Below are 22,880 nucleotides of genomic sequence, written 5' to 3'. Positions count from 1 at the left end.
AATAATACAGAATTTAAAAAGCAGGAAAAAAGTTGATGGGAATTAGAGTTATGTCAGGATGACTACAGAGAAGAAAGTTCATTTTTTAAGCTGTAGAATTTACTGAAGCTCAGTACCTATCATTCTATTCCATTTTTCTTCCAGGCACCTGACTTTTGACTCAGGCTCTCTCATCTCTAGCTACATGGAGATATGATATGCCCTGACACATCCCTGAAGCACAACAGCAAACTCAAATTGAAAACTCATATAAGCATACAGCACTGTACATTGTAATATATTTCAAACAGATACATGTCTTGTTAGTTACCTGTGTAAGACCTATAAACTAAAATACTGGGTTAAACACTGTATTTTACAGAAGCTCACTACGCTTTAGCAACAATCTTGTCATAATAATAATGAGCTTGCCAGTTACTGGGAAAACTAGAAGAAAATGGAATGTACTTTATATTAACCACTTGCATTTCTTAAGAGGTACAAATGTTAAAATACAGCAGAGGGCAGTACAGCATTATTGTATGAATCATGTTATTCTTATCACCTTACTTATAGAAGTGAATTTCACTTTTTCACAGCCACTCAGTTAACAGTCTGTCTAAACTCTCGGCATAAATAATGTATATCCAAAAAGCATTAAATATTTTACCACTACAAGAGATTATTTGAATGCCACTGAGAAGTTATTAATAGTCACTGAAAGGAGAACACATACCCAAAGTTTTATAAAAGCAATGTTTTATAAACAGCTAGCAAAATATTAACTTCAAGGTTTTTGAGGGGGAATTCTTTTGCTTTGTTACCAATACAGATACTGGACCTTCTCTTCCATACCTTTGACCATTCTCATTGCTTCTGACAAGATCTCTAAATGGTCTCCATCACTCTTCAAGTGCAGTACCCCAAACTGCATACAATATTGCAGCTGAGCCAACTAAGCATAAACTTACAAGTGACACTTTCATTTACGCATCTCAGTGTGATACATGCTTTTACCGTAGACGCACAGAACTGCTAACTCACTATCAGCTTGTAACCCACTATATCTCCCATATCCTTTTCAAAAGAAGTATTTCCTAGCCAATGATTCCTCACCCTGTATATACACAGATAACAGCTTCTATTGAACTACATCCAATATTTAATCGTTTCGCCAATCTGTCAAGATTAATTTAAATTCAAATTATCAAACACACTTCAGCTTCTTCCAGCTTAGTTGTATTTAGAAATTGGATAAGGATACTTTTTAGTCAACCATCCAAATCATTAGTAAAATACTATACATACAAGACCACAGCTTAATCACAACAAAACTCTGGTCTATTTTGATATGGGTAAATCCTCCTCAACTAAACAGCTTAGATATGAGATAAGTATAAGACTACTCAAATAATTAACTTTGTCTCCTATCTAGAAAAAAAATGTATTTGAACATTCTGTCCCAGCCGTATGGTATCTTCTTAATTCCTTATAATCCCATACTATTTGCCACTGTCCCATGTTCGATTTTTTTTTTTTAAATCAAATTCTGTTGGCATTAGATAGAATTAAAATACTTACCAGTTTGGGAGTAAGAACCAACAGCACTGACAGGAAATAGAACATCTGAGTCATCATTCAGGACCTGCAGAGGACTCCAACTGCATATCTGAGAGTTGCATGTGACTATTTCATGAGGCCTAGATTAAGAAAATAAAACCTATATAAATAGTCAGCATTAATTTTCACAACACTCACATTTCTTTTGGAGGTATCATTGCAAGAAAAACCTTTATTTCAATCTGCCTGCCAACTTTTTGGTTTGGACGTACACAAATCGACAAAGATGTACATAAATTCCTAATAGCGGCCTTCCAGTACTTAAAGCAGGCCCATAGGAATGCTGTGGAAGGACTCTTTATCAGGGAGTGTAGTGGTAAGACAAGGACAAGGGGTAATGGTTTTAAACTAAGAAAGGGGAGATTTAGATTAGACATTAAGAAGAAATTCTTCCCTATGAGGGCGGCAAGGCCCTGGCCCAGGCTGCCCAGAGGAGCTGTGTATGCCCCATCCCTGGCAGTGTTCAAGGCCAGGCTGGATGGGGCTTTGGGCAACCTGGTCTAGGGGGAGGTGTCCCTGTCCATGGCAGGGAGTTGGAACTAGATGATCCTTAAGGTCCCTTCCAAGCAAACCATTCTACAATTCTATGATTCTAAGATCACATTATTCCAAACCATCAGTTCTATGGTTTTGTCTTGGTTAACATCTACTCTGAATACTAGCAGTCTCCATTTAAAAATATGTGGGTTTACTGTGAAGCCAAACTAAAGTTGGTATCATACTACGAATAAGCAAATATCATAAGAAGAAAGAATTATAGCTTGGCTATATCAGGCAAGAATTTAAACATCTGAGAACCTCATGGAGAACATCTGAAATCTCAATATTGTGATTTTAGGTGGAACTTAGATGCAAAATATCCCCAAACTAGTCCAAATGGTTCAAACAAAGAATGAATAAAGAAAACCCTACAGTGCAGGGATTTTTGTTAGTTACACAAATTAGCCAGTACCCCTGGAAAAAAAGAAGTAAAAAGAAAAAAAGCGTGAAAAAATTATCACTTGTTCCTTCAATTACTTACTTTTCAGAAGGTTCAGTTTCATTTTCTGTGTCTTTATTTCCTAGTGTTTTTCCATACAGCTCATCTTCGTCTGCATCTTCATCATCAATACTCTTCACGTCTAGTTTCTGGTATTCATATTCTCCATTCATGAACACTGAATTGCTTTTCCATGAATGGTTACTTTCATTCCCATTCAAACTTTTTCCAAGACTGGTTTCAGATGAGGGTAATATAAAAACTGAAGACTTATCTAAATTCTCCTCTGAACTTTCTCCTGTAACCAGAGGTTTTGTTGCATCCCCCACATTTTGCTCATCTTCCTCTTCATCAAATGAGATTATATTTGTCACTCTCTTCTTCTTTTTGCGATCCTTTTTAGATTTCAAATCTAGAAGCAACATATTTTCATATTTTAAAAAAGAAAAATAACGTAAGACATCTGTAATTTTTCTTAACAGAACTCATGAACTAAATGAGCTTAGTAAAGAAAAAAACAATTAGATCCATGATGCCATTCATTATCTTTCCATACACGTTAGCTTTTAAACCTTTAAGTACCATCTTTATTTTATATGCTTTATGTAACTCAGATTTTAAAAGTTAGTTCAGATGTGCATTTATAATAGTATTCAAGTGGAAGTGGAAAAAAAGTCCAAATTTATACAATGAAATTTAAGAGAAAAAGCCTTTCAGTCACCTTCTCCCATGGATTATGGCTAGTGTATATTGCAAGGTATGTCTACGCAACAGATAAAACATGAAACAATTTCAAGTAAATAAAAAAAACTTACGATCACATAAAGACAGTTTTGTCTATATTCTAGAAATAGAGCAGTTAGTTTTCAGAAAGAAAGAAAAAAAAATCTTGCTCCTTCTCTCAGCTAATTAGTTCCTGCTTTTGAAATACACTGAAATCCTGACTACATCACATCTAAGATGTGACAGTCATTTTTCAATGATTAGCTAGCCTCATGTGCACATTGTAATCGGTGAGAATAAATGATCTTGCAAATTTGAAGCACTCCTAGAAATATCAGAAATTTACTCATCCACACAACACCGTGACTAAACACCGTGACTGTTTTGTTTAATTGAAGTCCCACTGTTATATATCCACAACAGTGATTAACCTACTTTTACGAGCAAGAAGTTAAAATTCATTCTTAATGCAAACAGAATTCCAGCAAAGAACATTGACTTTAATGTAAACATCTGACTTTACTATTCAGCACATAATTTCATTTGAATACACCACCTTTTTCAATGGAAGATTTATTGCAAGTTTTACAGTGCATGTACTGTATGCGCATTACCTAAACAAGTAACATACATTGTGTTGTAGACACGTGCAGCATGTCAGTTCTGTTATTTCATCTTGAAAGCCTATTCTATACTTAAAAAGTTATCCCAAGTCAAGTATCACCTACTTTAATGTCATTTAAAATACTTAAACAAAAGTTTTACTTCAAGTTTATTTTGAAAACCATTTTAAAGACAAAACCCATTTTAAATGCCAATAAAAAAACAGGTTTCATCTCAACATCTATTCCTACCAGATAGCATTCACACTGTTTCTTTTTATCATAACCAAAACTATTTAAAGCCTAAATTCAAACCTTGACTTTTAAATGAAAAATACATAAATCCAAGAGTCTTTCTGCAGTTTTGTAACTTTACAAAGCAAAGCATCCTCTCAGCTCTACTTCTGGTAAAAATGGTAAAATATTCCTTTGTTACTTTTGCAACTGAAGATGTAGAGCAAATATCACACTTTACTTGATTAATTTCACATTACAGGACATTAAGACTTTGGATTCACGTTATTGACTATACCCTACAAGCTGGTTGCAGCACAAAAGCATTTAAAGATATTTGGGGTTTTTGTTTGTTTTGAAAAGGAGTAAATTTTCATTTGTGGTAATTATCTGTTTCACATAGGAAATCAGACTATAAACATGGGTGGTGTTTGAAGACAACAACCTAAATTTTTAATCCAGTATGTAACAACAGATATATGGCAGTATATTTCTGACTGATAAAGTGCCAAATGTAATCATATCAAAAATGAAAAAAATCATTACATCAGAAACTGTGAGGCATAATCTAATGATTAAGGAATTGAAATTCAGGTCACTAGTATATTAAATTTAATTGAAAAAATTATTTAAATGCACATTAACATTTTGCAAGTTTTTGAATGATTCTAACATAGCAAAAATGCTTACCAGCATTTACATTCTTTGAGAGAACAGGAAGTGGGTCAGTGTCTTGATCAGGTTTTATTAGGATGGAGACAGCAGAGGATGCAGTTATCTCTCTGAGAAGGCTGCTAACACCCTGAGTGGATTCTTTCAACAATGAGGTTACATTTTGCGTTGATTCCTTTAACAGATCAGACACTGTGGGTGTACATTTGCTCTGTCCATTTAAATCCTTATTATCAATGTTGATTGCAAAAAGAATGGAGTTCAGACCTTCAGATAAAAGAAAAAATAAGATCAAAACCCCACTATATAGTTCATGCAAAAGTTACAAAAATAGAACGTAAGCATGTAACAAAGCTCTGACATGTAAAATATTTTGCCCAAAAACTTACCCACAGTCCTCTGAGCCTAAATTCTTATCCTTCCAAGTACCATTCATTCTTTGTTAGATACTATTCAAGCTCATGCAATCAGTTCTGAATTTATCTTGATGGCTGCTCACAGTACTTTTTGCATATTTAATGTGCAGCTGAGCTGGTGTATTTATAAGCTCATATTTAAATCAGTTTCACTGCAGCTTTATTATTTGTTGGCTCCTATACTCTGTAAAAAAACCTCCAGTGAATGGTATCTTGCAGAAGAAAGCATGTGATCATGTATCTGGGAAGTGGATGTACACAGTAACAATATATCACTTCCGTAATACATTAACTCCATAAAAGTAAGCTATTTGTAGCCAGTTCTTAACTCTTACTCTACTCCCACTTACTTACCTACAATCTGGGCCTTACTAAGAAAAGTCTATCCTTGTTCTTTTAAGCTCAGGAACAACCCATTTTTTCTTTAAATTGAGACTGTTTTGAGAGGTGGGAAGTCATTGTAACAGATGAAGGGTCAGAAAATTTGCCTGGAAGACTTCTGAACAGTAGGAAAGCCAGATTCAGTGTTTTAACAGTTCATAACAAACTGGCATAATACCTTGACCCCTGAATGTGCATCTGACGCACATTCTCCACATAAACTCAGTGTGCGAGAAGCACCTTACAACCATAAACAGAAATAACACTTCAACATGAAATAGTTTTCCCAGAATAGTAGCATACAAGAGGTCTTACCCGCTGCCATTGTAGGGATCATACTAGAACGTTCTTCATCCATCATAAAAGACCAGTCTTCATAGAAGACACTAAAATTTGAACGGAAAAAGCAAAGAATATGCAGTCCGATATTAACATATGTTCCACTTCTAAAACATTAGAACTCTGAAAAATAAGCATGAGTACACCAACAGATCAAATATATCACAGTAACTCCCTGAAGCCCTGAAATATATAGACCATCTACACAATTACGTAAGAAACGCTTAAGTTCACTATGAACGCGTGAAGTTACTTGTTCTAAATCTAGTTCTTTTTAGTAGCATGATGCTGTATTTTTGCTATCAGCATTCAGTTAACTAAACATAGAAACAGACAACAAGAAAGACCTCAACCTGTATTAAACAAGACAGGTTCATTTAAAAGTTTCTAAACCAGGTAAGAGTTCAGGATATAAAGTGATTCTGTAACTCCTGGTTGAATTTTGATATCATTTAAATCTTAAATATTCTAGAATACGCTTTTGTAGCAAATAAGAGTTCATGTACAACACTCAGAGTGCTGACAATCTTGATATATTACAAATACTGGTACAAGCATCAGAGTAGTAAGTAGTGACTTAGTAATCCAAATTACTAATCTCTCAGAACAGTTTTCAGATTTTTTTTGTTCATATATTTGTCTTTATTTGATTTCATACCAAAATCTGTCTTGCAAGAAAGCTGCAGAGAATTGGAACAGACTGAAAGGCATTAAAGAACTCAGCTCTGCTATTATATCCATTAGTTGATGCAAATGGAAAGAGTGCCTTCCTGCTGAATTCACTGGGCTGGCTCAAGCTCAACAATTATTGAGAATAAATACCACAGATTTCCAAAAAGAAAAGGATCTCAACATGTATGACAAGAGAAGCGTGAATTAATCTAAGTGCATTTTGCACATCCAAAATACCTTAGGATTTCACAATACATAGTAAATTATTCTCACAGTAACTCTGTAACAAGAAGGTTCACAAACAGGTACAAAACCACTTCCAAGTAACCTGCAGCACCAGTTACATACTGCTTGACCGGTGGAGCTTCAAAATTACAGGGTGAGCACCTCCAAACGGGCAACAAACAACTACTATGGAATTGATAAGATCAAGGCTGCAATAGTATGCTATTTTATTAGAGTGGTAAGGGTATTTCAAAGCCCCTCTCATTAAGGTATTAAGGTCTCAGAGAGGAAAACTGTTGAGAGAGTAGGGAAGAGTGTCAGAACAAGAATGGAAATGAATATGAGGATAGGAACATATATTCTCACATGTAAGCATGAAGCCAGTTTCAGGTTACATGTCGATACAGGCACAAGACACTATATCTCAATGGCTGCCAAAATTTCAAAAACGAACACAATAAACACGTGAGGTTAAGTGGCATCACTAGCATAGCAGTTAATATGGTATATTATGATAGCCGTATTTGGGGATTTTGTTTGTTTGGGTGCTTTTTTTTTTTTTTTAAATCTCCATATTTCATTTGTCAATACATGCACATTTCCAGCATTACAATGACATCGAATACAGTACCTAAGTCGATTCTTGTCTGCAAGCAGCATATGAACATATCTTTCCAGGGAATGTTCATTCAGTGCACAGCGCAACCAAGCCCGGCCTCTGCCAATATCTGTAGTAATTGTCTTCAGAGAGTAAAAGCGTTGCAGTTCGTGTTTATTCAGAACTTCTTTCACATAGTACCAAAACACTGGGTCTGGGGGAAAAAAAAAAAAAAAAATCCATCTTAGCTCTTTTACGTATTTTACTTTCTTCTGTCAAAATATATTTTGCAGGTTTCATTACATATTATTTAAAAACCAACATTGTTACACACAGTAAATCATCTCCTACCATGTAATTTTATAAAACAGGAAAACAGTATATAACTTGTACAAAAGATGAATCATTTACCATCTTTGTATAACTCCTCAGTTAAATAGGTTATTTATTTCTACAGAACTTAGGCTGCTTAAGCACTTAGAACTTTTTACTTCACTAAAGAAGCCAAACACATTAAAGGATTCTACCTTACATCTTGAAACCAAATTCAAATTTTAAAGTGTATTTAAGCTAGTATTTCATTCATAAAACAGGTTCACAGGTTCAGCTGCAAATGTACTATGCAATGAAAAAAAAATGCTCTAAAATGCTATTTTGCTGTCGATTATGAAATGATAGAAGCAAGGTCCAAAGGAATGAGAAGCTCCAGAATTTGTAGACATGCAAGTGACAAAGTCAAGTGTTAAACTGAAAAGGCAGCAATACCCCTTTCCACTAAAATACTTTCCTTGCAATTTCTCTATTGCAGGTAACAAAAATCCACATCAGCAATTGTACACGCACAACAGAACACCTAGTATTTCAGGTATTCCTGTTTCTTAACTGAGTAAAACATAATTTAAGGACATACTTATCCTAATTCACTTCCTGCCATTTTCTTAGGGTGGAAAGAACAATCAAACATCAGATAATTCACCACTTGAATCATTATTACATGGTATACGTTTGCAATCAATAGACATTAATATTGCATCAAATACATACTGCTTGCAAGCACCTCAAAAACAATATTAACAAGAATGTTTATGTGGCTTTGATTTGTTATAAATAGAATTGTTCAAATAACTAGAAGAGTTTGAAAGTTATTAATCTGTATAGTTTTCAACATATTAAGAGACTGAATTTAAGGAAGACAGGTTTTTAAGAAGAAAAAAATCTGAGAAAACTAAGCATTCCTCAAAGTTCAAAACATCAATCTGTTGAGGAAAATATGCAGACACTTCTTTTGACGGTTTAATGGAAGTCTTCACTCTTTTTTTTTTTTAAAAAAAGTTAAAAAACAGGGAAAATAATTCTGTTGTAGGAGTGAATGGTGCACTATCACCTCAAATATTATGCTGGCTTCTGATCATAACCTCAATTTAGGCAGCACAAAGCAGATACTTAAAGGAAGGTAAAAAAATTCTGCAAAGAAAACTTTGAGGAAAGAAAAAAGGAAAACCTCCACTCCGTACTTATCCCTTCTCTAAACCTTTTTTAATGAAGTTACGGTTTTAAGAAAAGGCCATCCATGATGTTTCTCTTTCTATACGCTAAATACAGAGTCAGGTTTTGAGGAGGTTTTCACTACAGGTTATGACTTCTGATGAAACATGCTGATTTGGGGGACAGTTCTGTTTATTAATCTCCATGGAAAGCTATGAGATAGCAAAATTTATACTGTAATTTTATAAACCTAAACAAACAGGTTAGACTCATTTACTTGAAGTTTTGCCAATGAGGTTTGACACACATGCAAGAACAACCCAGAGCTGTTTTAAATGAGGCAAATGTGTGAAACACAGGAACCACAGAACTGACAATCACAGAATCGCTGAAGTTGGAAGGGACCTCTGGATGTCAGCTGGCCAAGACCCTGGGTAGGTTGCCCAGGAACACATCGGATGCAAACTGTAGGACCCTACAGACATATTAACATGCAAAGAATAAGGAAGTCCACAGAATAGATAAGAGCATGCAAATATCCTGTGTTCTACCTCTTCGACTTCAACTTATTTGATCTGCATCTCAAAAATAAAGTGTGTGTATCTAAAAAATAAAACAGTCCTTAAAATGCCAGATTTGTATTAAGATAACAGTGATTTAATTATTTTATTGTTTCCAACAACCAATAAAATTTTTGTCTGTGTTGCTAAAAGTCAAAACAACACTGAAGAAGAAAGTGAAAATATTACTGGAATAGAGGAAATAAGTATGTTACCCTCGTGCTTAGAGTGAAACTCAGTGTTTCCTGGTATTTTGATTATTTACAGATATCAAGGATTTTTGACAAGCTTCAAAGTTTGGAATATCATCATTTTTTTATTCAAGATCTATCTGACAGAAATTAAGTAGAGGCATTCTGTACCCTAAGTCCCTCCATGATTTACTTGCTAAAAATAGTGATCTAAGGGACATTTTCAGACAATAAATTATCTTCTTTGAGAGTAAAATTAAATGAAAATCCAAGTCCTAACAGTCAATATTGATTTTCATAACAAATAATTCAATACGTATTATTATTTAGAAGTAAGATTTATTTTAATTTCAGTAAAATACAATTTGGACAACTGTACCATAGGCAAACCCTGGTTATGCAATTCACACAAATATTAATCATTTTGTGAAAACAGTTAATGTAATTTTAACAGTATTGCAGTTCGGATAACTACAATAGCCCATATTGCATCGTTAATCATCATGAAACACTAGTTATGTCTCAAGTTTAGAGCATAGACAGCATGGAGATCAGTTCTGAACACACACTCACTGCCTTCTTATGCAAATAAAAGAAAAGTAAAGAAAGAAAAAGTAAAGAAAACTGTGCAGCCATCGTGCATTTTAATGTCTATTCTGTCAACTATTATGTATTTGTCATAAGTATCTCATGGTAGAGACATCTGCTTTGATTGGAAATATTAGTTCTTTCACTTTTAAGAGAGATTATCATTAAATGAAATCAGCTACAATATTCCTTCTCACGTAATCTTTACTGAAGTTAAATGTAGAGACTCATCTTGTTACAAACCAAAGAGAGAATGTAGTTTTATTGTTTGTTGTTTAGTTTGCTTAATATATGAGAATAAAGGAGTTGCATATGCCTCTCTTGCCTATGCCATAAACTGATACCAAATCAGACTGCTATTAAGAATTTTGTTGTTTACTTTAATATGTATTTTAAAAAAGAAAAACATTTTAAGCAAGACTTAAGTGATAGGTTCAATCAACTACAACTGGAGTTTCTAATTAAAACTTTATTTTTCAAATAAGAAAAAGTAAAAAAAAAAAAACCTGAAGATCTTAGATGCGAAGTGAGTACCTCAGGTTTTTTTTACCACCTCTTGGAAGTAAGGTTTGTTATGAGCTACCTGTAAATTTTAAATAAAAAACACTCCCGGATAATTTTGCTTTTCAACTCTCAAAGGCTGAATATACAGCCTAAACAGCAGTATTCCGCTATGTTAAAGAAAAAAATGACACCTGTGACTATGTTAGACAGAAACTAATATAAATCATACCAAAATAATTTGTCTGAAAGCGATAAAAATATGGAGGTACCTTGCAACTAATTTCAGAAAAAAAATACTGTAACTTGCAAAGATAAATGCAGTGGAGCCCAGTAATCTCCATGTGTAAAGTAATAAATAAAGTAATAAAGTAAAAGGCTCCTCTTTTCATTCACTGTAAGCATTCAGTTTGATTGTTACATAGCAGCCCTGATTTTGTTCTTCAACTTCAATACATTGCTTAAGCTTCTTAAGGAGTAAAAATAACGTTTCCTTCCTTTTCCTTTCCCCAATCATAAATAACTTTCCTGACTTTCTCCTCTTCCTCCACATCACCTCACTGACAAGCTCCCAAATAAGACAGAAGACAGCCATTTAGCTAAATTGTGAAGTTCCCAAGTAGCAGATATGCATCTTTGTACATCTGATGACTAACATCTCAAAAGATGAGACCGAAAAATCTCATACACCCTTTACGTTATACAGAATGTATAAAATTAAAAGATGCATAATTTGCATAAATCATAGAAAGCATTACACAGGTGAGCATTCTCTACATCAAAGCATAAGAATATCACCTGCAAGCCGGAGGAAAAGAAAAGAACAGACAACCAAATCGCTACCCATTGAAGTGATAAAATAGAATGAAAACTACCTGGAGACTGAGTGGCACCCCAGAGTACCTAATCCCCAATTACAAACACTCACAAAAATAAAAAAAAGCATGCAGGAGAGCTGAAAATCTGCAAAGCTTGTGTAAACAGATGATTTTTTTTTTTATTTGTTCATTTAGAGTCCGTCCATTACTATGTAAAAGAGACTCCCAGACTTCTCTAAAAGCATAGCTATATTTCAGCTCCCCAAGAAAGCAAAGTCTCGAGGATCTAACCGATCAGCAGGAAAGTCAGCACACAAGACCCAACATTTCCCCCTATCATCAGCTGGAAACAAGCCCCTTGTTAGAGCAATTTAAAAGCACCACTATATCAACCTACACATAAAGTGTTAACATTATTATATGCAATTGTGTGGTGGAATTATGGTTGGAGATCAAAGCATTTTAACAATTCCAATACCACAGAATATTAAAAAAAGAAAAAACACCACACTGTGTTACATATTTTGAAAGATGTGTATACTGGTTAGGAGAAGATAAAAGATTTGCTCTATGTCAAACTTCACAACGAAACTAATGAACACCTGCACATACTTTTAATAAAGCACACAAGCTGAGATTCAAAGTGAAACGGCAAAAATAAAGGTATCACTTTTTAAAAATATGTTAAAAGTAATAAAAAAAAAAACTCTTGGATATCCACCCAATAAAAACAATGTAAGTTTTGCTTTTAAAATGACATTAATACTTACGGATTAAGCATATCTGATGCTACAGAAAATGGCAGTTAAAGAACAGAGTAAGATAAGGTTAAGAATGAAACCACTGGAGTATAAACAGCACAATTACACGATGTTCATTCCTAACAGATGTCAAAATATATTTGTCAATGATACTATTCATGATGGAACTGTAGGAAGTATACATTTTCAAGTACCAAAACTCGTACAGAAGCTCAGTATGAAAGTTAACCACTGGATTAAAAGAGCAATAACCATTTTCACTGCTTAACAAGATTCCAAGTATTCTACCAACAGCTGACAGCTTGGTTCACTGCTCAAAACTTCCATTAGAAATCTTACCACTTATGACTTAATTGCACTTAACACTTTTTTAAAAATTAGAATGGTTATGATTAATGAATTACCTGTTTCAGTTTTACTGGAGAAACCTGCTGCCTGTTTGATAGCTGCTGCTGTTAATGCTAATCCTCGGCTCCTCCTCAGACCGTGCTGTAACACAGCTTCAAACTGAGCACACAAACAAGTGACTCTGCAACAGAATTTTTACAGAAATCATGTGAAAAGCACAATCAACTACATTTCTCTACAACAGGTTTACTCCAAATCTCTGAGTAGAGAATGTAAAGGTGAACCCTTATTTTATGTATAATGAAGATCCTCTGTATGCACTAATCTCATTATTTGCAAACAGTACAATATACCCACAGTCTCATCATGGCTATTCAAAGCTGGGGCACAAATTACATTTAGAAGAATTAGCAGTCACTTTGAAAAATCTTCCACACCTGCTAGAGTGTTTGTTAGCCATGGTATTTCAACTCTGGATTGCCTACTTTTAATGCAATGCATATGTGAAAACGTAATTATATTGTCATAAACATACTGTGTACTACACAGGCAACAAATTATTTTCTGAAAAGATACTAAGATGTCCTATACAATTAATTGACAATTGTGTTACTTGCACCGGTACATTATAATTCAAGCCTAGGAAAACAATTAAACATTTCAGTGTCCCTCTTACATTTTAGGCATAAACTATGCTTCTTTATGCCGAAAACAAGAAGCAAGATTTTCTAGTGATGCGTTTAATCTTCAGCTTCCGATGTCATTCTCTGTGATACTATTTATAAATCCCCCCCCCTTTTTTTTTTAAACATAACCCAGTTAATATATCAATTTTTACACAAGTATTAAGACTGTGCTTTTGCCAAAACCAGGAATATTATTGTAACCTACAGAGAATAGGAAGGCTTAAAGTACAATGGAAGTTATATCGCCAACAAAGAGCTTGCATTGGTTTTCTCTAAGCTTTATTAAGTAAGCAACACTTAAAACTTAAGTTTTAAGTAAGCTGTCACCTGGCTGCCAAAACTGGTTACTAAAAGGAAGGAAAGATACTAACTAAAATCAAGCAATTAGATAAGAATGGCTGATAAAGTGGCTGAGGACTCTGCCTGTGCATTCCAGAAGAACAGAGTTCTATTCAGGGACACAAAAAAAGCACAGGATATCAGGAGGAGCACTGAAAGAGGACAGAAAAAGTTGCATGTCTACCGTAATTGCCTGGGCATTAGATCTTTTAAGCACGTAATGCTTTCCAGTACATCTATGTTAGGAAAACTTAACCAGCAATACTAATAAAGTAGAATATCATTCCAACAGTTCTCAAGAAGATTTTTGAGCAGTTATGATTATTTTCTTCTAAAAATAACCACTGCTGTTAAAAACGGAAATTCCAGCAGATAAACAACCAAAAAAAAAATCTACTTGACTTTTCAATTCAGAAAAAGCAGAACAGAAACTGGTTTCTGTGAAGCATGTTATTAAAAATCCACATGCACTGAGAAAGAAAGCAAGAAAACCATGCAGCATTTTAAAGAATTTAACCATTAGTAAAACAGGATTAAAAAAAAAAAATCAAGTATTCTGCAATGTCCAATACACATCGTGTATTTACTAGATAGTATCATGAGTGCAAGTTAAATAAACAAATGTAGAGAAACATAGAATAACAGTCCAGACTACTAGACATAGTAGCACTCTGAACAATTATAACCTCAAAGACAAAAAAAGCTCAGAGTACAAAATGTGGAGACGCACGGATTTTACTTGATTTTGATCTAAACTCTGAGCCTATCTTCAAAATTATCTCACAAGTAACAATATACCATAGTAACAATCCAAAACACAATGAAATTAAAGATATATATCCATTAATGCAATTTCCACTTCCTTCTGAATCCTGAAATTATGTAGCTGTAATCCATCATTCTGCATGTCCACTGAATTCTAGGGAAAATACAAGTAAAATTTGGTCAGCGTTTTATCTGTTGAATTGTAACTTCCGCTGTTTATCAGAAGATTAATATTAAAGGCCATCCCTCAAAGTATTAAACAACTGCAGCAAAGTAATTGCTCAGTTTGCATGAGCCACAAAGCAGAAGTTTTATACCCGGAAAACGTGTTCTACAAAGGAGGTACTTTCATCTCACTGAGTTTATACAGCCTGCTAGGCAGGCAAACCACTGTCGGTACACCATCTCCCATAAAATAAACAACAGAGATTAAAAAACAATCTCTAGTTGATGCTTCCATGCCAACAGCTACAGCTGTGCAGTCACTAACTGCTGGGTGCCTCAGTCCCACCATCCCTTTATCCCACTTGCACCTTCCTGCTACCTCCCTTGCACCAACTTCTGTCCACCAAACCCTGGGCTGAGCAAACCCTGCACTGAACTGTTCCCACCACACCAGTTGAACAGGACACTATTTCTCCAGGTTCGCTTTCCCGAAATACTGTAGGCCAAAACAGCTAGGGAGAGGACAGGATGACAGTAGTACCCACAAGTCAGGCACGATTAAGCTGCCATGGAGTAGCATTACCCTGGAGTTTCATTACAGTTGCATTTACAAGCTGCTCCCGAAAGGTGAAAAAGATGAAAGAAAAAGCATCCCAAAAGATGCTCCTCTCATCTCTTGTTGCTTCTTCCTCCTCTTTATCATTCCCCATTGCTTTCAGCTGCACGATCTTCCCTTCCTTGCACCAACTCTAACATTCACCAGATATTTTACTGAACTGGTTTAAACTCACTTGAATGGCAGCAAGTTACCCTTTTGCATTACTACTACTTCTATTAAATTAATTCGGAGGGGACTGGATGATCAGGCACTTAAAAAGGTGGTGCAAGTGACTAGTACTGAAGTCAGGAACATTAAGGGCATATCACAGAATGCTTTGGGTTGGAAGGGACCCTTAAAGATCACTCTGCCCAACCACCCTGCTGTGGGCAGGGACATCTTTGGCAAGATGAAGTTGCCAAACCCCATCCAACCTGACTTTGAATGCTTCCGACGATGGGGCATCCACAACTTCTCTGGGCAACCTGTTCCAGTGTTTCACCAAGCTCATTGCAAAAAATTCCTTCCTCATATCCAATCTAAATCTCCTCTCTTTTAGTTTAAGAACATTGCCCCTTGTCCTGTCACACTACAAGCCCTGGTAAAAAGTCATTCTGCATCTTTCTTACAAGCTCCCTTTGTATATTGAAAGGCTACAGATACATGAAGCCTCCCCACCCCTTTAGCAGCAAATAACTGTTTTGCTGGCTTTCCAGAAGCAATGAAACCACATCCTTAGACATGTTCTTAAAGACTGCACTGGGAGGAGACTGGAAAGAAAGATTTTTATACATAATTCGTAAGTGGTCAGTGCATTTTGGGAAAGTTAATTATCCAGAGTCAAACTTACAGGACATTAAAAAGGGGAAAATAAACAACTGCATTTAATCCTGCAGTTTTATTTGAGATTCTTTGATAGGTCAGATTCTGAGAAAACATGATACAGAAACACTGCAATTCTTGTCTGCCAGTTTTCTTAAAAACCTTTGAAACCAATAAGCCATATCCAACAACAGATGCAACTAACAGGAATTAAATGACACTTTTTTGACTTGCAGTAATAAAAAGAAACAACCTGTCATACAGAAAATGAAGGAAAACAGGTTTAAATGTGTCAGGAATAAGGAAAAAAAGGAATGAAAATTTTCTTTATGAGTATGTGTTAAACACACTTGACACTTAAGCATCAAGCTACACCAAAGAGAGTCATATAAGGTAACAGACACAATCATTTTAGGAGAGTTTTCAGAGAAAATAGCCCCTACTAGTCTCATGTTCAAGCCTAAGAATTCAATGCTTTGTCATTAACTCTACAGCCACTTAAACATTTGTAACTTCATATTGAAGAATCCTCTTTGTTAAACTGTCAAATTCACGTAACAAGATGAAAAATTCAGAGTCCTGGGTTAGTGTTTACATAAACAAAAGGAACAGTGGTTTTTATTTTGTGTTTTTGTTTGTTTTGTGGTGCTTTGGTCTTTTTTTTTGTATCAAGTTTTTTGTGCCCTCTGGTTTAGGTCATTATGATACATAATCTAAACATATTAACAGTTTCTTAGACTACTTTACCTGCTATCAGAATCTGAAGCAATTTCTTTTCTTCCTCCAAATCGTATTTGACACTGAAATAAATAGATTTTAAGAAGTTTTTGTTACACTAGGACACTCAATATGCTGAAATACGTCCATTTAAGAATCAAAAAGGAAACAAAATAAAGTGCAAAAGAGAGTATTGGCAAATACAACCTGCAACCAAGAAGTGCTTTTTATCATCATGCTCCACTAACAGACTACTCCTGCAGTTCACATAATTCTTGCTAGCCAGAACAACACACCTCCACTTCCCAGTGGAAAAGAAAATATTACTTTTGAGTTTTAAATGTATACCTACAAAAACAAACAGTGAATCCTACTTGGCTCAGTGCTACAATTAAAGAAGAATCCAACTCTATAAAACATATGGTTGTCTAACTTTTGAGGCATTCTTTTAGCTCACAAGCTCTCTTAAACTGAGTAAAATCTATGAAATTCTACTTGCTAAACTTCACGTTGATACAAAAATCAATCTCATCTTTACTGTATTTTAACCCATTCATTAAAATCCTAGTGTGAAGAAAAAAAGCTGCTACTGTAACGTTATCCAATTTAGCTTTGCAGGATACTACTATTTAACTCAGACATAGAATAAGTATTGCAAATATAATTTGTCTATGCAAGAATTTTAAACAAGCACTGCATAATACTCATTTGCTAGCAGATACACAAACTCAGTAGTACTGTATGCAAGACAAGATTTCTTGTTTATCTGGTAAGAAGACAGAAAGACAGACAGACAGAGCCTGCCAGTACTGACAAAACAGTATGTATACTGTAGAAATATTAATTGGATTTCTCACCTGTTTAACTGCATCCAGTAACCGTTCTAGAAGAAACTGTCTTTTAGTGTCATTGTTCTGTGAAACTGAAAAATCAACAAAGTTATATTATTAAGTAAACACTGTTTGGAGAAAAGTAGATTGAAGTCAACATCAGTGTTGTGAAAAACTTTCCTCATTTGCCAGTTATTCCATTAAATTTATTAATGTATTTTCTCTAAGTAAAATGATGTGGTATAAGCCTGTATTTTGATGTTTCAAGTAGTCTCTCTCTAATATGCAGGAATACTGTTTGAAAAACAATCTGAAGTCTTATTTTTAGTAAGAGCGGTTTCATGATACAAGGTATACTGCAGCAATATCAAAAATAATTTAATTGTGTGCAGGCAGCACAGCTTGCTCCTACCTTCTTAGCACAACCACCTGTGGGGCCATATTGCAAGGCTGGAACTGACCTAGTTTAAGATTTTTTTTTGGTTGGATTAGGTGTATGATGCAGCTCACCCTGCAACCCCATAAATTCTCATACTGGGACAACTACCGGTGTAGTATATCATCACAGCACAAGAAAAGAATAGAAAATGGGAAAGAGACAGCAAGAATACCCTGTTACTGCCAAGCAACCTTACTGTAGAAAGAGTTTTAAGTTCGGTGAATGGAGAACTATTATTACGATAAAGCCCTTAAAATTTAGCTACCAGCACAGCCTTCTGCCAGATTAAAACCTGTAATACATAGTTTGTGACTGCACAAGCAACCACACAACATGACAACAAATACCATACTTTGCTTGTCTAAACACGCTTCATAAACTCATGTGAATATGTACAAAATTTGTTGTTTAATTAACCTACATTATGTCTACCATTTCTTATTCCGAGCTTGGGCTCAAAACATCCCTCAAAAACATCTCTGACCTGCCTGTAGTTAAAGTCGTCCTATTCTCCTTTTTCTCCCAAAGGACATTCAATTAATATATGCACAGACTGAAAGCCAATTACCAAAACTCAGCAAGTTTCTCCAGATACTGAAAATCAAACAGCACACAATAAGACCTCTAGTAAAGAGGGATATCAAACATACGCGACTCCACCTCTTGCTGGCCAGCACTGCCAGGTGCCAGCCCCAGGATTCCCTACCTTCACAGGGGCTCTCTTCTATCCCAGCAAGAGGGCAAAGAATTTGTCCTACTGAAATTACTCTTTGTTGCAACTTAAGCATGGGGCTAGGAGCGGGGCGGGGGGGGGGGGGGGGGGGGGTGAATCTGTAATACACATGATGCCTGAATAAAGAAAACAAGAGGAAATATGTATGATTTAGGTGCTAAGCTTCACAAGGCTTATTTGTCTGATTACAGGGAATTCTCAAGAAATTACACTTCCGATTCTGAACTCTGACTCAAACTGTGCAGACATGTGACATGTGAGGTTTGGTTCTGTTACTCAAATACTCCAATGTGCACAAACAGCTGAAAACATACACAACGCCCAACACTAGCACGGGACACCAGAAACAAACCCTGCACTAAGTAGGTTCTAACTTCCAAACAGTTATGTCATTATGAAGAGAACACTCAATTCATATAAACCTTACTACTCTATTGTGTGCTACTTCAGAAATCAGTCTTAAAAAATCATGCTCAGCGTTCTTATCATGCACACATCGCCTAGAGACACACCCCTATGCATCTACTGCCTTATAACAAATCCCAGAACTGTAAAACAAAGAAAATGATTAAATCCCAACTTTTAACACAACCCTTTATAAACAGCAACATCAAACATACACAAACCTGAAGATACTCCACACTGTTTCAAACTCCTTCCTTCTACAGTCTTATGCTATCCGTGCACCTGGGAGAACGGGCGTAACGCGACATTGCTCTTTACATGAAGTTTGAGACTACTTCTAAACAAATGCATGTAATTAATAAGTCCCCAATCCAAAAAACATCTTTCAAATGAAAATATTAATTATGTGGGTTAAGTTTGAAATTTAAAAACTGGATTGCACGTGGAATACAATCTCTTTGGCACCTTTGTATCTATTTGATAACATGGAAATGGTTTGTAACTAGATACTAGACTCTGAACATAGAATACAGAAAACCCACAGAAGATGATCACTGTGCTAATTAATGTTCCAGAAGACTAAAGAACATGATATCAAACAGCCTTAAATTTACACAGAGTGCAGTACAACGTCTATTTTGTCCTTATTGTACTTAAATTTGGGCTAATAACAATTATGACTGAACGTGATTATGACTAATGATTTCCATAGCTAGTTCAGATCACCTTCACCGTTAACAGGGTTAGTAGGCCGCTGAATGTCCATATAGAAGGCTGGCTGAGGCTGCTGCTCAATGCAAGCCTGCAGAACTCAACTATTGCTCTGTTTAACACAAAGTTCATTGGTAGATGAAAAATAATATTCACAAAGCCTTTTTTTCTTAGAAATTGAAACATTAAGATTGCTTTTTTTCCTGTCCAAGCATAGGATAGGTTTTCTTCTTTGCAATAAGCCTAGAAAATGTCGTACTCTAACAATATTTGTAACAGGTACACAATTTTTAGAAGTTATCTTTGTCTCAATTAGATGGAACATAAAAGCAAACCTCTACCAACTCTATTACAGATTTATCTCTTTTGCAGTCTTCATGATTTTCTAAACAGTCTTCAAACAAATATACATATATTCACATGCAAAAAGTACCAGCTGAGTGTGATCAACTCTAGTTAATTTAAAGAATAACAGCCTATCACAAACTGAGCAAAATACTCTTCTACTGATTGAGAAGAGCAGTAAAACCTCCAATAACACACAAAGAAATACAAAACATATAATGCAAAAAAACAGCATTACTCAGAAGGCTATATTTAGACTAACACAATAAAAAAGGAAGTTCATACATATGTCTAGAAATAATTGTGAAAACATAAGTATAAAATAGCAAAAACAAGAGCCTCCTCCTATCTCCAACTGTTCAGTCAAAAAGTTAAAAAGAGCCTCAAGTCCTGCACCTGCCTTTGTAACCCTGCCATTCTTCGCTGTTGATGGTCATGTTTTCCTGTTTTCAAAATAAACTTCTCTCCATGCTGTGACAGAAATATCCACACATACAGCAGAAGAAATTCACTACGCAAGTACAGGAAAACAGGATTTCCATCCAATTCTTTACGAGTACGGTTGTCTTCATCCCCGTATGGTTTAAAAAAAAAAGAGACTCAGGATGCTCTCACATACTTCTTGAAGTCTTAAATGTAAAATTTCAGCCTGTAACTGCTTTTGCTTGCTCTAATACGTTCTGAGGATACAAGCCAAAAACAACCCCAGGCCTGATTTACATACTACCTTGTAGTACTATACTATTATGATTCCACTGCCTCATACTGAATTAGCCTTGTTTTTTGTGCAAAGCTGTCATAAAACTGACAACATCCCTGATTTTTGACAAGTATATAACTCTACTACCCCTGTGTAACTTCCCTTGAAAGTTTAGTTTTTTCAACACTGTCCAATAAAACAGTTGTACGTAATTAATAGGTGTTATTAAGAAATACTGAAATCAACAGGAAGTTGCCTTCACATCCACTAGAAATACACCGTAGCTAAAAAATATGTATGTTATAAATAGATAATGGCCATTAAGGAAAGAGGTCTTATACCTATATTTTAGGAGCAATCCTTTTAATTTTCAGGTCTAAAATTGGGGAGGGAAATAAGTATAGACCATGGTGTTAAGTGGTAGAAAATTCACATAGGTCTTGGCAAGGGCTACATACACGTAGGTTAGCCAAGCACTTGGACTACTAGCCCTAATGTCACATCAGACATCATTATTTTTAGGCAATTAAATATTTTCTCTCCCCTTAATTCTGTATTTTTTTCAATAACTACACTATGAGGCTTTCTTTATGCCACAAGAGGTGCCACCTTGCCTTTGAGTCACAAAACTGAACTGAAATGGAGCTCCCAAGTCACCTAGCCAGACTTAGGCACTGATTTGCACAAGGCCACTCCCAGCCTGAACTCATCATTGAAGGGCTGAGGTTTTCCATATGAAAATACTGACTCTCGAGAACTTCAGAATTAGGATCTAGTCTACAGTTTTAAGACGTGAAACGTTCAAGGAACTTTCTTCTTCCATGGTTTGAGAGATTTGACTGCTACTTGCATTTTTCGCAACGCTAATTTACAATTTTCCCCACAACAATCTCTTTTTTCTTCATCTCTTCTGTAGTATTTCGTTTTCTTCTTACCACAAAGGTGAGAACAAAACAGAGAAAAATACAGCTGTTTTCATTTTTGGTTTCATTTTCAGAAATGGCTGCTATTTCCTAAAAAATATAATGTTTAAGTAATTCAGTTGGCACTTCAATTTTTTTTCTTAGCATCTTTGGGAAACAATCTCACTATGCCTCAAATCAGAATGGAAGAAAAAGCTATGATCCAATTCTCAGTGCAGATGACGCTCAGGGTTGGAGATGACATCCATCACTGAAGATGTAGAAACAGAGCCATGAAAAGTATTTTCTAAAGCACCTCCCCTTCTTGGGGGGGGAAAAAAAAGGAAAAAAAAAAACTTATCAATGTGCTTCAAGACATACTAAGTGCCACTGATGCTATCATATTTACAGCACAAACCTGCTGTCTGTCAGAATGGACTGTCAGCCCAGTGCCTGCACCCCAGTCACCCCGCCAGGGCTCACCAACTGCACGTTAGAAAGTCTTTATTTTTTGGGGGGTTGCTTCAATTTACTTTTGGCCGTTTATTTCCTCAGAACATCCCTGAGTCCTGCCGAGATAAAACACCCCTGAGGGGGCCGGAGCAGCAGCGGGGCACGGTGAGGGGGACGTGAGGGGACCCTTACCAGGGACCGAAGCTCCCCGCTCCCGCCGCGGGGGAGCACGGCCGGGAAGGGGCCTTTCAGGGGACCTCGGCGCCGTTCAGGGGACCCCCAGGGCCACCTCAGCCCCAGCAGCCCCCCCAGAACCGGCCGGAGCCCCCTCACTCACCGCTCATGGTGCCCGCTGGGCTCGCCACCTCCCTGAGCCGCAGCCGCTCCCTCACTGCCCGGAGCCGGGCCGGTCCCGGCACACGCTCCACCCCGGAAAGCCGCCCCCCAGCCGCTCCGGAAGATAAACACGGCGTGGATAAACGATGGCTCCGTAGCGGCTGTCGCTTGCAGAGCAGGGCCCTCAGCGCCCCCAGGGCCCGCCCGGCCCCGAGCGCCGTGAGGCAGCAGCCCCGCGGCTG

At 36.2% G+C, this 22,880-nt stretch overlaps 1 protein-coding gene across 5 annotated transcripts in view; it reads right to left on the bottom strand.

Annotated features, from left to right (window-relative positions):
• SNX29 (sorting nexin 29) overlaps nt 1-22,782 on the bottom strand; it is a 140,854-nt gene extending 118,072 nt beyond the window's left edge. For all 5 annotated transcript variants that reach the window (XR_014572872.1, XR_014572873.1, XM_083800741.1 and 2 more), the window contains exons 1-9: nt 22,640-22,782; nt 17,642-17,706; nt 16,815-16,867; nt 12,749-12,873; nt 7,474-7,654; nt 5,922-5,992; nt 4,828-5,076; nt 2,621-2,990; nt 1,561-1,679 (exon numbers count right to left, since the gene is read on the bottom strand). Coding sequence is in view for 3 of the 5 variants with exons in the window: in XM_083800741.1 (XP_083656867.1) it covers nt 1,561-1,679; nt 2,621-2,990; nt 4,828-5,076; nt 5,922-5,992; nt 7,474-7,654; nt 12,749-12,873; nt 16,815-16,867; nt 17,642-17,706; nt 22,640-22,646 (1,240 nt within the window). In the remaining 2 variants the exon portion in view is untranslated. The remainder of the gene's footprint in view (nt 1-1,560; nt 1,680-2,620; nt 2,991-4,827; nt 5,077-5,921; nt 5,993-7,473; nt 7,655-12,748; nt 12,874-16,814; nt 16,868-17,641; nt 17,707-22,639) is intronic.
• Nucleotides 22,783-22,880: the final 98 nt, after the last annotated feature.

Source organism: Anser anser (genome assembly GCF_964211835.1).
Source record: "Anser anser genome assembly, chromosome: 15".
NCBI classification, from domain to species: Eukaryota; Metazoa; Chordata; class Aves; order Anseriformes; family Anatidae; genus Anser; species Anser anser.
The sequence above is the reverse complement of the archived record's forward strand: the minus strand, read 5'-3'. Positions and strand labels throughout refer to the sequence as shown.